The 15,908-nt window shown below is 40.0% G+C and overlaps 1 protein-coding gene across 1 annotated transcript in view; it reads left to right on the plus strand.

Moving 5' to 3' along the window:
- Positions 1 to 15,908, plus strand: part of gria1a (glutamate receptor, ionotropic, AMPA 1a) — a gene marked incomplete at its 3' end in the record, with an annotated part of 96,901 nt that overhangs the window by 41,324 nt on the left and 39,669 nt on the right. The window contains 2 exon segments of the mRNA XM_036127749.1: positions 3,316 to 3,500; positions 12,942 to 12,995. Coding sequence (XP_035983642.1) covers positions 3,316 to 3,500; positions 12,942 to 12,995 — 239 coding nt within the window.

The following is a 15,908-nucleotide window of genomic DNA, read 5'->3' on the forward strand; positions in this document are numbered from 1 at the left end:
TCAGAGTGCCCGGTGGCGCCAGTGTATGGCAGCCTCGCCTCTGTCAGCCTGCCCCAGGGCAGGCGTAGCTACTAACATAACTCACCACATTTATGGTGTGAATGACTAAACTGTAGTGTGAAGTGCTTTGAAGGTCATCAAGACTAGTTAAAGCGCTATACAAGTACAAGTCATTTACCAAACAAAACATTATTTGATAAAATAACATTTTAAAGAATGATTTGCTCAGTAACCTTAGGACACTTGATTTGTTCATGCGATTTTTCCTCCGGGAAGCTAGGGGTCGTGTAACGATTGGTCGCTGAAATCGGTTAATCTTAAAGTTATGAAAAAACACCATTAAATCAACATCAATGTTCCATACTAATGCGCAAATAATGCTTGTAACACTATCGAGCAATGGTGTAGTGAAATGAAACAAACCTTGTGTTTGAAACGAACCGTAGTCACATATCCGGGAAGAAAATTTTTTATCTGGAAGCTAATAGCATTAGGCTAGCGGACATTTGCCGTTAATTTAAAAAGCTTTGGCTTTATTTTGGTCGTAATGAGCGGACCGGATAACACAAACATTAATATTCCATCAATGTATAAAACCCTTGTGGAGATAACATTTGTTATAACCGTAAAAAAAACCACACTCGAACTACATTAGCATGCCGTGGTTTAGAAAAAGCTAGCGGGAGCTATCCTGTAAGCTCCACGTGTTTTACAAACACCATCAAAACGCATTAAGTAAACCTTCTAACCAAACCATTTTACTTTCCATGTTTATTTCTCTGCCAAACCTGTCGGTGCCTCTGTGTCAGTTTGGTTCACGTTGGGCATCCAGTTGGAAGCGGTTGAAGCAGGGTGAAGGCTGATTCTCTGATCAGCGGCATGCGGCCACGCGGCTGTTAGAGACACTTTGCCTGCGGGCGGTCCCGGATCGTAGTCCGGCCTCCAACATGTGGAACTTAGCACTGTAGCGGGGAACTTCAGACCAGCCCCTTGTCTCAGCTTGGCCTGGCGAGGAGACCGCTCCGCACTGTCTCGAGCTAGCTCTCTCCTGCACAGCTTAGGCAGACCACCACTTATTTGATTATTAGGAGCACACTTTACTCAGCTTGGTCGACCCTGGAGATGCTTGTGAGTCTTTGAGTCCCATGCTGGTCTCCTCAACACGGACCCTCTCCTTGAGAATCCAAAGGCAAAGAGGAGGTGGGTGTTTCCCCCCAATGCCGTTCCGACGAAACAGCGGCAATTAGGATGATTGTCTGTGGGAGCTTGGCTTTATAGCAGTAAAACCCCCTTGCTGTCAAATGTCTTTGCTCACAACTCAGTCTGATTTTTCCTCATGGCTTGATGGCACAACATTAGGGTTTAAAGAATGTGCCAGTTTGAAGCTTTTTTTGTGGTAAAAGCTTTAGGTTTTGGTTTGGTAATTATACATCCTCCTTCTGGATTTCGATATGCAAATAAGTACTGAACATAATCCGCTTGAGTTTAGAACTGGAGCATTATCTACTCAATCTCAGTATCACTTGCGACTCCATAACTATTGTAAGGGTTTAAGGAAATAACAAAAGCTATTAGAGGACATTTTAAAAATGGGGGAAAAAAAAGTCAGCTCTGGGGTCACAGTGGTGGCGCGCGCAACCCATTTACGGAGGCCTCAGACCTCGACGCGGCCGTCCTGGTTTCGAGTCCCGGCCTGTTGCCCTATGCCGCATCTCCTCTCCCGCAACTCGATTTCCTGTCAGCCTACGTTCAAATAAAGGCTACCATTGCCAGAAAATAAATAAGAAATACAAAATAAGTCAGCGATGTCCTTTTAAAACTGTTTAAGTTGGATGGTGCCACGTAGGGTGCTGAAAGCTTTAGACACCTGAAATTGACTCCAGTCAGTGATAGCTGACCTACTGATCTTTTTCACAGCAGTGATTAATTATCTCCCGTGTTCCCGTGCCTGTCATCAGTTACACAGCTACTGTTCAACCTGTCACCACCAAGAGTTGCAATTATTCACTCATTAGTAGCAGTGGATAGAAAACTGCACCATGAAAAAAGGGGGTACATCTCCATGTTGCTTAGCAGGAATGCCTCCCGTGCATCTAATTTCCTCTCAACGGCCGCACATTTTTCTTTGCTTTCTCATTTATTAACATGTTGCAGTCATATGTGATGTTGGAACGCCATTTGTCTTTTTTTTTTTTTGTTAATGACCTGGTGTCAAATAGGCAGCGGGAATTTCCTGGAGAGCAGCTGCTGTGCATTTTAATAAGCCCACGTGGCCATCTTTCACGCTCGACAGGCGCATTTATTATTCTTATTTTGATGAAGCGTGCATTATTGTATTATTGTATTATTAATGTAGTTTGTTGATAAACCAGAAACGGAACCACCAGACGTGGTAAATATGTGGCTATAAAATGATCATCAGGGCAGTAAAAGAAAATGAAAAAAAAAAAAAAACAACAGCAACCAAATCAAATACTGGTTTGCTTCTCAAAATCTTTCTAATTGCTACAATTCATTTAGATTATAGCAGCCAGTTCACTGTGGGTGAAATTACTTTATTTACTCTGCGGAACAACTATGGCTGCCAGCTTGAGAGGAATCTGATCGGCCCTCTGCCAGCAGCGGCACAGAAGTACAACACTGAGTCAGACTGTAAATCAGAGCTCAAGATCAATGTGTTCCCTAATCGCCTTTTATTTCCTGTCTTACCATAAGCCCTCAGCTCATTGGCCACTCTTCTTCTCTGTGATGTTTCGAGTGTTTCAGCGGCACATCGGCGACAGTGTAATTGAGCATCGCCACCTGTAATTGTTGCTTAAAGGACGCAAAAGCCTGGCTGCGAGCGTGCGCGCGGACCGTGATGAAGCCCCGGCCGATTATTTGTTAGCATGAAAGTGGTGATTACTTAGGCCGGCTGCGCACAAGCTGGAGAAGCACACCTGTAGGTGTCAGGGTGCTTAATGGACTGTCCTGCTCGTTACACTTTATCACTAAAGCTACAGGGGAGATTCTGATGGATAAGCTTATAAGAAGAAATGTGGGTCTCCGCACAGCTTTTGCTTGGTTCACAAGGTGCTTTAATTTGCTTCCCAGCTCATATGATAACTGGAGCAGAATGTGAGCAGAATCGGGTTTGAAGTTTTTGGCACGCTTCCTTACGAGATGCAGACATTTATGAACTGCTTTCTGGAGACAAACACCAACCAGATGCCCATCATGTGTATTGCAGAACTTTGGTGGAAACATGCCTCTGAAGTTTATTTATTCAGCGTCCACAGCTGCTGAAGCATGTTTTCCTTGTCTTGTCTCGCTCAGGGCTTTCGGTGCTGCAGAAGGTTCTGGACACGGCAGCGGAGAAGAACTGGCTGGTGACCTCAGTCAATGTGGAGAGCATGACGGGGGCGTCCTTCTTGAAAGTGTTCCAGGATTTGGACAAGAGGAAGGAGGGACAGATTATCATTGACTGTGAGACTGAGCGACTCACTGGCATTCTCAAAGAGGTAAAAAAAATAAACCACTCTTTTCTTTTTCAGTGGGATTTTTAATGATAGACTACTACAAAGTTTTGCAGTGAAGGAGAGGAAAATTATACATGATTTTAGAAGTGTTTTACAAGTGAAAATGTAAAAGGAAAGCAACAATTCAGCAAACTCCTTTTTTTCTTTGTCTGTGTGTGTGTGGGGGGGGGGGGGTGATGCTTCCAGCTATTTTTAACATGTACAATCTGATTCTTTTTTACCAAATAGCACAATCAAGGGCTGGGCTATATGGCCTAAAAATAATATCAACATACAGTTTGGCTTTATTGTAAGACATCATTTAAATGTTACTATATGATATTTAGAAATCTGTTCCTCATAGCCAACTCTCTAATTCGGACAGTAAGTCAGATTTTGACCCTCCTTTCAACAGCAGGAGACAAAATGTTTTAGGTGATGTTTTTCCTTATAATTCAACATTAGAGATGATCTTGAATACTTCAAGTGACTGGATGAGGAGTGTTTTTTTTTTTTTTTTTAACTGGCACATTTCATTAGTAAAAAAAAAACTAATTGCAGGTTATGGTTTTAGCTTAAAATAAATACAGTGTAATCTGACCATAAAGTGTGTTAAATGATCCATTTTTATAGCATTATCTTAGAATGACTTTCCAAATGGACCCTGACACAGGCAAGCAAACTCCCGTGCAACGATGAGATTAAGAGCACTAAATTACAGCAGATGACACAGTAATATAGCACAGATGAGCTCAAACTGAGCACCGACACGTCAGAGAAGAAGCGCTTAAAGCAGCCTAATACGTGTGCACTTATGATGCAGAAAGCTGTACTATTTTAAATGAATACTGTACATTGTATAAGGGAAATCTGATCATACTTAATAAGTCAATGTAAGTCATAAGGACTGTTTCAAATGAGTTCTGTGTTCGACTGAAAAAAGCAGCAGCGCCGATATGAGATTAAAAGCTGTTTCACATGGCTAAGCGAATTAATTAGGACCACTGCAACCAAACAAACACCCTTTGGTGAAGGCAGTGATAATAAACGCCGTCGCCCTTTTCTCAGTTTGCCGAACAGTTTTATTAGAGATGTGCTGAAATCTCTGCTCCAGGATGGCTTCGTGCTAAACGTCTCATACGTTTAATATCTCTTCCTTATCAGTACGCATTGATCTACAGCTGTTTTTTTTTTTATCTTTATCATTCCATCATTCTTTTAATCCAACATCTATAACGCTGAAAGGTCTGTATCTCTTGATGGTCTCTTTACATTTCCGACGGTGTCATCACACCATCTTTTATACAATTGGCACACCAAGATTTTCCGAATGGGGTGGGGGAGGAGGGTGAGTGACGCGTCCAGCGACTTAGATGCAGACGGATAATGGTTGCTATGGAAATGTATGCTTAAATAGTCCCAGTGTTGTCATTTCAGACCTCACATGTGCCACAAAGCATGGTACGTTGAATACTTTCCTTATTGTCCAGCCCTACCACAAGCTCACTAATATTGGATGAAGAGTACCTGTGAAGGTCAGCTCTAGCATGTTTCACAATAAGGGATGGTTTGTGAGAGCTGGAGTTGGGTACCTGTGGTCTAGAGTGATGGTTTTCCATCATACATAGTGTTCTGTATGTAGGCCCAAATGTTCAGTTTTGGTCTTTCATGATGCCGTTCATGACGCTCATGCATTCTGACAATCTTCTGAGGCCTTTACATAACTTCTGTGTTTATACTGAAACCTAATAACACACATTTAGAATATGGGCTTCTGCGGGCAATTGGTCACTCTGGATTTCAGTTAGGGGTATCAGAGTAAAGGGTAGAAATGCACACCCTATTATCGGGTTTTTATTTGTGAAAAGAGTTTAAAAACACTGTGCAATTTTTTTTTTTTTTTTAGAACTGATCGCATACAATCCCAATTAAAAACCCTGAAATCTAGTGGTAATGTCAGAAAACATGGGAAAAGTTCAAGGGGTATTTGCTTATGCCACTGTAAAATGTGAAAGAATGGGCCACACGCGGAAGGTAGAGGTGGTTTTTTGTTCAGCTCAGGTAGATTTTCTTCTGGAGCATTAAGAAAAGGAACCATTCAAAACTCCCGTGATTGCATTTTCAGCTGCCATTTTCTTTTTTTTTTCCCATGATTGGATTGTCACCCACTCACCCCTACACGGCTGAAAGAAAACAGAGCTTGGCATCGCCGCTGTCTGTCCACTAAACATAGATTTTCATTTGCAGCTCATCAACAACAATTTCACCGGGCAGACCTGTCAGTGTGTGAATTCTGGAGTCGATTTAGGTAGTCCTTTAAAACCAAATTCAAAAACCTTCCCGGGAAGACCCATTTATTTTTGCTTCTCTCAAGTCAGACGGGCAATCATAAACTGTAAAATTGTAGCATTTTCAATCCTTCTTATGCGAAAGTACAAAACACAGTAATCTGTTTCTGCACTGAGCCCGGCTTTAATGGTTGTAAAAAGCAAGCAACCAGTGTGTTACTTTCAGAGTTCACGGCTCTTTTTTACCTGGATAAAGAGACTTACAGTACATCAACATTTCTTCCCTTTTAAATCCAAGGTTGTTCATTATGGCTTTACAGTTACATAATGGGGCTGTTTTTCGACTGGACGTTTCAAAGCATTGGCTAGTGACTCATAGTAACCAACAAAATAAAAGTGGTTGGTATGATTAATGTCTCAGAAATATATAATCCATACAGTATTGAATTGCAGTTGAATTGCATTAAGAATTATTATGTCATGGTGTGAGAATTGCCTTAATGTCTGATGTGCTGAACTATAATCTGTCTTGCAACCTCTGTCCATTAATATCGGCCCTAATGTTATTATAAAGCAGGTCATTCGTTTATCAAAGTTTTCTTTCCTGATTGGCAGCATTTGCTGCTCAAAATGCTGGAAACCTATTGTGCAGAATTACAAACTTTTTCCCCTAATTCACTGAAAGGCTGCTAATATTTGGCATGCACAAAAGGAAATAACAACCCTGCAGATTATGCTTCATCTCTAGAAGCATGAAAGCATCCACACAAATTATGTACTGTACTGAATGAAAGCAGAAATAGAAGCAAGCCTTGTCAGTATAAGTGATTTATATTTTGTTTGGGGCGTATAATTTGCATTTATGTACTACATTTTTTCAGAGATTTCACTACTTTTCTTTAACGCTACAGACTAAAGCAAATCCATATCAAGCACTTACGCCTCTTCAGCAAACATCTCAGTTTTTTCAGCACTTGGTCCAAGATGTGTTTTCTGTATTTGCTCTAGCCTAAAAACTTACGTCTGGGTACAAAAAGCTGAGAACATGTTCAAGTGAAGATGCAATAAATGCTTGTTGTGTTAGACGTAGGTGCTTCCTTAGGGGAAATGTTGAGGAAAAATATGGGAAAATCCTCTTAGTCTCCAGAGTGCTAATAAACTTAGCCCTGGTAATGCAGTGAGAACTTCTCAGGCTGGGTTAGACAAAGATCAATAAGGCAGAACACAGAAGCTGTGGTCAGAGTTGCTCCTAACCATTTGTGCTGGATTTGCTTTGGTGTTATTTGTTTTGTGAATCAAGTGTTGCTGGAATGAAATAATGAACAGGGCCACAGGAGCCGAATGTTTGGAGCGGAACAACACAAGTCTTTTCAACGGGACCTAATTATTACATAGGTCAATAAAGAAAGATCTTCATTAAATGCAATTTAGTTTCTTATACCTTAATAGGGCAACGTATCCTGGGAGATACAACTCATAAAATCCAAAATATTGAATATATATAAATTTTGAATGTGGAAATATTTCACTTAGGGCCTAAAGAGATGAGTGATACAATTTAATTATTTTTTGCAACTTATTTTCCACTCCTGCCTGTTTAAGGGTTAAAATCCTGCAGTGTTTTTATTTAATGGCTATTTTATGTTAATCATTCAAAGCTTTGAAATGATTAAGAATGTAAGTTCTAAAGTAACAGTACTAAAATCTAAACTTTTGTGTTGTTCTTTTTTTTCCTTAAAGAAGGAAGCAGAAGTTAAATAATCAAGTTAAAACAGTGTCATTTAGAATAATCGTCTGCTCATTTTGTATCCTGAAAACCTTTTGGTATAATGGAAATGCAGGACAAACCCAGCAAGGAGGAGAGCAAAAACATAACGTGCAGTGACTTTAGATACCTAAAGTTTATTAGCATTTTCATATCAGGAAATTAAGTCTTCATGCTAGTGTCAGTTGGTGTTGAGGTGGATGTGTCACCATCATCTTGTGTTGAAGGAAAGCAAACAACCGAGCCTGCATTAAATGGGTCACACTAAAATCCAGCAGACACAAGGAAGGCACTCCACATCTCATCAAAGTTGTTACTCGGATTCTGATTGGAGCAATGAATGTCTATAAGACAGAAATTCTTTTTAACTTTTCCAAATTGTCAAAAATATACAAGCTTATTAGAGGATAGTGTTCTCTGAGTGCAACAGTTGCATTTCAGGTGATTACATTAGGTTACAAAATAAAGAGAAGGGAAATGAATAGGTGTGTAATATTTGCAATGTGTAAGAACAATAAAGAACACACTCTTCCAGATATGTCTGCTTCTCTATCGCGTCGTCAGCCATGATGACTTTGACGTTCAGTCTATTTTATTTCTAAGACACACTTTTCTGTCTTCACCTCAAACTGAGCTGCATTTGTTTATATTGCTCCAAAGTCAAGAACCCATTATTTCAAAACTTTTTAAAACTTTAAGTGGTTCATTACTGCCTTTTTCTGAGTGACCTTTACTCAACAAGGTATAATTTATTTTACTCATTGATAATGTTCACACAGTTTTGAAATTAGATTTTCCCATTTGTTCCGTGATATTGCTTATAAAAGGAACGTACGCCTCCACGGTGCCTTTCTTTCGACTGAGGCTGCTGCGCAGTGCCGTTATTGACGGCCCCCGTGTCTAAAGTTCAGGTTATTGCATCAGGTTGTGCCGGTTTACAGGAGCTGAACCGGAGAAGTTCTCCATTCAGACGGCTGCCATCAATCACTGACATGTGCTCGCTGCCTCCGCACTGTTGTCCCTGTACATCCAGACAATGACAAATGCAGTGAACCACACACACGCACACACACACACACGCACACACACACACACACACACATGCACACGCTAAAACACGCCTCTGCATGCTTTGCCCTTTAAACTGACTCCTGAGTTCAACTCACACAGTACACAAAAGGTGTTATGATAATGTCACAGAAACCATCCTGAGGGTCATTTCTCATAAGTAGAATGTTGTTGTTTCCTCTTTCTTTTTTTTTTTTTTTTGGTGCCATCTCAAAGAATATTTTTAGTGGTTGAAAATCTACCAGTAGAGTGGTTTTTGTGTGCGTTTTGCTCCCTAAGAGAGAAAAAGTGACGTATTCTTTTGAAAATGAACTCTGAGTGACTCTTCAGATTTGCATGCATAATTGAAAGGCGACTAATGCCAAAAACCTTTCCGTTTGACCGTCCACTGTGGCAGTGTGGTGCCGTGTGCGTTGTTATTTGCATGGGCTGCGACTCCCCTCCTTCTCTCCAGTTTTCCTTGCTTGAGGCCTTGCCACAGGGCTCGCCTATGTGCTGGTGTCACCATTAATAACAAATGCCACCTTCTGTCGTGACCTACAGTCATTAGACACACAACACGTACACAAAACAATTGCACCCCCCCTCCCCCCAAGACTGAACACAATGTGAAAAGCTTGCCGTATTATACGGTGTTTATTGTGTTCTACATCACTTCAATGTGTTGTTTTTCTATTAGCCCTTCTCTGATATAACACGCATTTATAAGATTTACACACAAACCAACACTCCTAATTTAGGAAATATTAACCTATTTGCACTCTCGTGCTAATGCAAAGGTCATTAATATGTAATTACGCACAGTTTGGCAGTTTCATTCATGAATTATTTTAGGGGCTCGCTAGCTATTGCTACTGGGTCGAAATCTACTTAATACTCGCAGAGAGAGCTGGAGCTCCATGTTGTCCATACCAGCGCATTCATCGCTAATTAAACTGTTATGGCTTGTCGGCTGGCGTTGTCAGCAAAGGCCAGGTGATGCACATTTTAAGTATTCATGAGTGCTCGTAAACTCTGTCCCTATGAAGAGCAGACGTGAACTCCATTTATCAGCAGCCTAAAACTCTGAGAAATATGTTAAACATGCATACATTTAGACCCAGAAAAGGGCATAACCTGGAAATGCACAAATTGTTGATTACTTAGAAAAAAAATTATCTCTTGTTCAGAATCCGCTATTTTAATATTGCCTTGTTCTTTAACCATTGAACGAGCTGTAACTGGCTCAATAAAAAAAAAAAGGAAGTTTCAAATTTCTCTTTGAAGTTGACACAGTGGTGGTTTTGTGGACGATAAAAAGAGAATTGGATTTTGGATTATCAAGCCAGTCAAGCTTTAAAGTGGCATGCAGAGTGTTATTTAATTTAGTGCTGAACTCAACCGAGATCTAGCAGTTAAAAGGCAAAATGAAGTCAAGCTTAGGAAGAAATTCTCATTTCATTGCCTGATTGTCAAAGGGAAACTCATTTTACTGCAACTTATGGTTGGACTTACCCTTTAAAATGCTTTTAAGCCAAGGTGTATTTTAACACGTATAGCTCTACAGTTTGTGAATGGTTGGATGAATCAGTCCTGTTCTTGAACTGAAGTCTAACTACTAAAAGAAATCAGCAGAGACACCGTGCGGGAAAAAAAGCACAACAAAAATTCTCTTCTTGTCTGCCAATCTCACTATATGCAATTTCAAGGCTTTATAGCTCTCAACACACATCTTGGAGTGATATCAACAGTGAATGCTAGATAAACTCTTCAGAAAACAGTTTCAAGCTTTCAAACTTACATTCTCCAGCAAAAACCTTCTGTGTAAAGATTAGGCTTAATCATGGCTGATACTTATTTGTGGTTTGGTTTCAGGTTTGACTTGGTAAATCCGATTTTGGTCTTTTGTTCTTTTTTCCTAATGACTATTGCTTATAAAAAGAAAAGAAAAAAAGTTGGTGCAGGTTCTGTGATAGACGTAGGAAGTAGTTTTCCATCCAGTGACAATTCCAATTTCTGCTTTGAAGCAAATCACCCTAACATTTACCGTATTTTTTTTATTCAGTTCAGAAAAAGTTCATATTCACTTTGCATGTATTGGAGCAGCTAATCACCAATCTGAGCTGATCAAGAGAAAACTGGCTGATTCCCATCTCCCAGTCGGTTGATTGCACGCCTCAGTATGCTCTCTCTCACGCCGTTTGTACAACGTGATAGGGATCAGACTGATCTTACTCGACTCCCCTCTTTCTATGGTCCGTCTCCCACTTTAGAGAGAAGGCTGGTTTGATTTGTTCATTGTATCTGTTTGCAAGCTGCAGACATTTTATAAATATTTGCTCTTAAAATTATAATTCATGCACATCCGTAGGCCTATGCATTACTAGTCGAAGGGTTGGACACACTTTATTTATTTTTAATATCCCATCAACAGGATGACAATTATTTATACAAACACTACAGTATTTAGAAAAAATTTAGAAAGTAATAAAAATAAGGAAAAAAATGTTGAATGACAAAGGTATGCCCAAACACTTTACTGGTATTATAAAATTATATAAATGGGATATTTATGTTATACTTTCCTTGCAGACAACAATGGCTTTGTATCTAAATAAAAGCACGTCCATATTTATCACATTTCTATCTTGAGGAAGGGAGGTAAAGAAAGTTTATTAAACCAAATTCAGTTTGCATACATTTCCATAATTGTTTTGCCTTTAAAACAGTTGACTTGTGTCGAGTGCTTTGAGGATCCTTCTACAAGCAATTCAAGATAGCTTACTAGAACGTTAGCCTGTTCCGTCTGACAGAACTGAGTCAGGTTTGTATGCCATCTTGCTCACACACACCTTTTCAGCCTTGTCCTCAAGATTTCAGGTGGGACTAGGGTGACCAGATGTCCGGATGTGTGCGGCACTGTCCAACATTTTTCACTGTTGTCCCGCTGTTCCACAAGCTGAAGCAATGTCTCGCATTATACTGGGTCAAAAAATTTTTTCGACGTGTGCTTTTCTGAAATAACGCAGAGGCGCAGTCCTCGTCAATAAGAGCTGCGTCGGCTGTCAATCGATATCCTGCAGCGTCGCACCTCGTGTGCAGCTGCGCACCGGGACGCTCGTGGGAAAAAATGACAAGGGTTTTGATGCATACAGATTACTAAGGAAACTACGTCAAAGAAAAGAAACTGCAGCTGCAACATAGACTGGAGAACGGTTTCTAACTGGGTGAGGCCAGAGAAAGGCGATTCTCAGAGAGCTTTTTTATGAAGTTCACCAAAGTTATTTTTTCAGTTTCAGAGGGAGGCGAGTGCGAGGTGAAGCAACACCAAAGCGAATCATGCAAGAAGCAGCTGAATCCTTTTTACTCCACACCAAAAAAACACCTGCCAGTCAGACAAGGTGCAGCAGCCAAGATTAATTTAAACAATATTTAACTTTATGCAAAAGTTTTTTTTTATTAATAAGCTGTAAAAAGTGTTAATCTCTAAAAGCTAGTTAATTACATTTTCTAAAAGTTTAACATCCATGCAGAAGTTACATTGAGCTGTAACATAGGGTCTGGAGGTGTGTGTGTGTGTGTGGGGGGGGGTGACCCTAGTTGGGACAGAGATCAGGGTTTATAATGGCCTCAAATCCTATACCTAAACCTCCCTATCAGCATCAAAAGGCAAGTTTTACCAAGTCCAAAAAGTCAGTCTCTTTGCAAATTATATTAATTACTTATGCGATACATTCATGCCCACAGTAAATGCTGTGCAGTAACCTTAAGCCTTCATTTACAGAACTGTGCCAGCAGACATTGCCTGAGGAATGAGTGTGCAAATAGGCATTACCAGTAGTGTGATTACAAACATGTAACAGACCACAAACCGCTCAGCAGGGGGCGATAGCCCTTACAACTTTTGGAAAGAAGCTGTTTTTGAGTCTATTAGTTCCTGATTTAATGTTTCTCGTGAGATGGCACGTGCATTACCAATGGCAGAGATCGAGAAAGAAGCACTGATTGGATGGAATAATTCACAGTTTCACACTGAAAAGAAAAACCCAACATTGCACTAATCCAAAAAGTAAAAGGAGATAATATCTAGAAGCAGTCCGGTCTTACCACTGCTTCTAATTCTACAGAACGAGGAAAGAAAAGGGAACATTTTCATTATTCTTCTAACTAAAGGAATCATTGTCTCATAACTAAAATGTCCAAAACGGTGGTTTTGTTGCTCTAACTTTCCTGCTTCACTTACTTATTTTTTGATTATATTTCTCTCCCACATCTTCAGTCTTCCGTTTGTTTCTGACAAGCGTCTGCTCTTTCTTTCTTTCCCCTCTACCCTCTTCATTGCAGATTGTGGAACAAGGAAAGAACGCAAAGAGCTACCACTACATCCTCGCCAACCTGGTAAGAAATTGCCCTGACAGAACAGCTTCTTTGTCGCAAAAGAATGCCACACACTTCACACACTTTTCCCACGTACTCCATACTTCCATTGAATTTGGATTGGCAATAAATTGAGCTTTTAACAGAGCTCCTGACTTTCAGTGCTTTATCGCCAGTTTAATAGACTTTGTGCGCGCCCGATAAATTAGGCTGGAACTATCTGGTTTTACATCTCCTCATTCCATTTTCCACTTCGGCTGTTCTTTCTCTGTCAGAGCGGCAGAAACTGCAGCGGTTCGGCGATAGACTAAAGCACAGGAGGGTGATCTGTGACAGTCTGAGGGAAAAATCTGTGCAGACATAGTTTGACAGAAAAGGGTCAGGCAGCCTGCCTCTGAGAGCTTTATCTATTAACTCTCTCTTTTGTTTTTCTGCCATTTTCCTCTGTGCCAATAGCATGTAGACCGGTACGGGAGCTCGGTAAATGCAGCAAAGTGTAGGCTAAACTGACACCAGCAGAAGCTGTGGCTGTAACTCCATTAATATGCAGCCGCTGGCTCTGACAATTTCTCACCACTCGGCTTTTAGATTAGTTCAATCTCTCTTGTCTGGCCAGTTTGCCAGATTTAATTTTAAATGATAAGGCTCGGACGGCAGGAACGGCTGATCTGCAAAGTGGCCGCAGTCGCTAATAACGGACCCATTAAAAGCCCTGTTTAAAAAAAAGGGAAAATACAAGAATAAGAGTTTCTCTTTGTCCTTGCACCTTTTTCAGAACAGTGCTAATTAACTTACCGGACTGCACGTCTGCACCTGTGTGAGGATCCGAGGAGGGCACAGTTTGAATTTCTTTCAGCCCTTAAATGGGGTTACAGTACATGTTGGAAACACGCCGCCTCCATGTCCAGCATTAGCCAAGGCTAGTTTCTATAGTAACCCTCTTCAGCTCGCTCCTCGACATTAATCCATTCATAGAGCAAAGAAAAGACACGAGTCTTCCTGAGAAATGCTGACACCTGACAACTTTTAAAAGGCCGTAATGATAGAAGGAAGCAGACTCCACTGTGTACGCATGCAGACCCTCTGAAAAGTAGATTTGTTTGAGCCCTTGGTAAAGATATTTCAGATGCCTCAAATAAATGCATCTTTGTGTTGTAACAGCATAAAATAACACTGAAAACGATAAGCATTTATTTTGAGCACAATAATCTGGAGGGGGAAAAAATCCAATAGTTAAAAAAAATATTATTTACACCAAAATTATGAAAGTCTCGTGTGCTATCCCTTTTGTCACCACTCACCCTATATGGCATTTTAAAGACTGGAGCTCAAAGAAGTTGTCAACTTTGACCATTCCTCTTACAAAATGTATATAGAGCGTGTTCATGATGCTTTGGATTCTTACATGGTTACCACATTGTCTGGTTAAAAAAAGGCAATTAAACATGCCCACTGCATGTCACACATTTATTGCTGGGGGAAAACAGAAGGCCACAGATCAGTAATTTCTAAAAACTGATCTACTTATAAATCAGAAATGTGGATTTTATATCAAATTGTTCGGGGTGCCAGTAATTGTGTCACTGTTTACATATGATTATATGTTTCATATGTTTTAAATGATATTTTCCTGGCTAAATAAATGTAGGCTACTGGAATATTATAGAGAGCTATTTTAGAATACTTTAGACTGTTGAACAGCTAGATGTTCTTTTTCTCGTTTTGTGTAGCCTGTATGAAAATAAAAGATTAAAGGGTGTGAAACAAGTGATATTTTAAGACGGACAGGTAGCAAAGAGAGAGAACCAAAGCCTCATGAAACAATGTCGGAACAAAGAAGAAAGAGAAATCACCGAACACTTTGTGCCATTAGACAGATGCCTGGGAAGCAAGTGACAATGTAAGGAAGCACCCTTTTCTCTTTTCATCTGGTAAAACTCTGCTTTTAAAAACCACAGAGAATCTCCCACCCGTTCCGATTCCCATTTGTCTGCCTCGTCCTCTCCCCGCAGTGACAGGACACCTGCTGAGAAGCTGAAGCTCCATCTCCTCCATTCTATCTCTCTCCTTCTCCAGAAAAAAAAACACCTACATATCAGCCAGGGGAAAAACACGAGTACAGATACAGTTCGTCCTAATCTCTTTTTTCTCTGTTCTGGGATGTGTGAAGCCGGAGCTGTATTTTACCCTGAATCCTATAAGATTTTGATCCTTTCATTTTTAACTGTACCCTATGAGGACTTAGACCGTCACAGATTACCCCTGGACGACTATTGCTTGAAATGACGTTTCTTATTTTATGTTTCCACTTCTTTTGTCCTTAAAAAAAAAATAAAAAGTGAAGTTTAATATTACAAACCTTTGGAGAAAACAACATATCTGCATTGACCCCTAAAATAGATACTGCACCATGCACAATCATTGGAATTGAGCACTTTAAATCATTTTGTTACTGAAACCTGCTTTATAAATAAACTTGCCTTGCCTATAACATGAGCCTGTTTATTCAGGATGTGGCAAAAAGTTTCAAAAAATTAGGCTCTTAATGAGAAAGATTTTCAGTGCAAGACTATGACAAAAACATTTTTTAATATATCCTTTATTTCTTAAGTTGATCAGAGTGTCTAGGAAGTACCTAAGTCTTAATCAGTTACTTTCATTTTGCTTGTTTCCCTTCTAATGATTAGATGGAAAGCAAATGAGGGAAAATTATGTCCAGAGCACACAGTTAAACAACTGTAGCAAAGACTAGCGTCTCTGGGTCATCAGTTCTCCATAGAACCAGCTAGATGTTAATTACAGGCTTACCAGCTGTTTAAAAAAAATAAAAATACTAACATTGCATTTTTGGGCAACAAACTCTTCAGGTGGGTTAAACTCTCCATGAAACAAGGGAGGAACATGTGGGAAAAAAACAACTTGGAAGATGAAAAA

Source organism: Fundulus heteroclitus, chromosome 23, assembly GCF_011125445.2.
Source record: "Fundulus heteroclitus isolate FHET01 chromosome 23, MU-UCD_Fhet_4.1, whole genome shotgun sequence".
In the NCBI taxonomy this organism is placed as follows: domain Eukaryota; kingdom Metazoa; phylum Chordata; class Actinopteri; order Cyprinodontiformes; family Fundulidae; genus Fundulus; species Fundulus heteroclitus.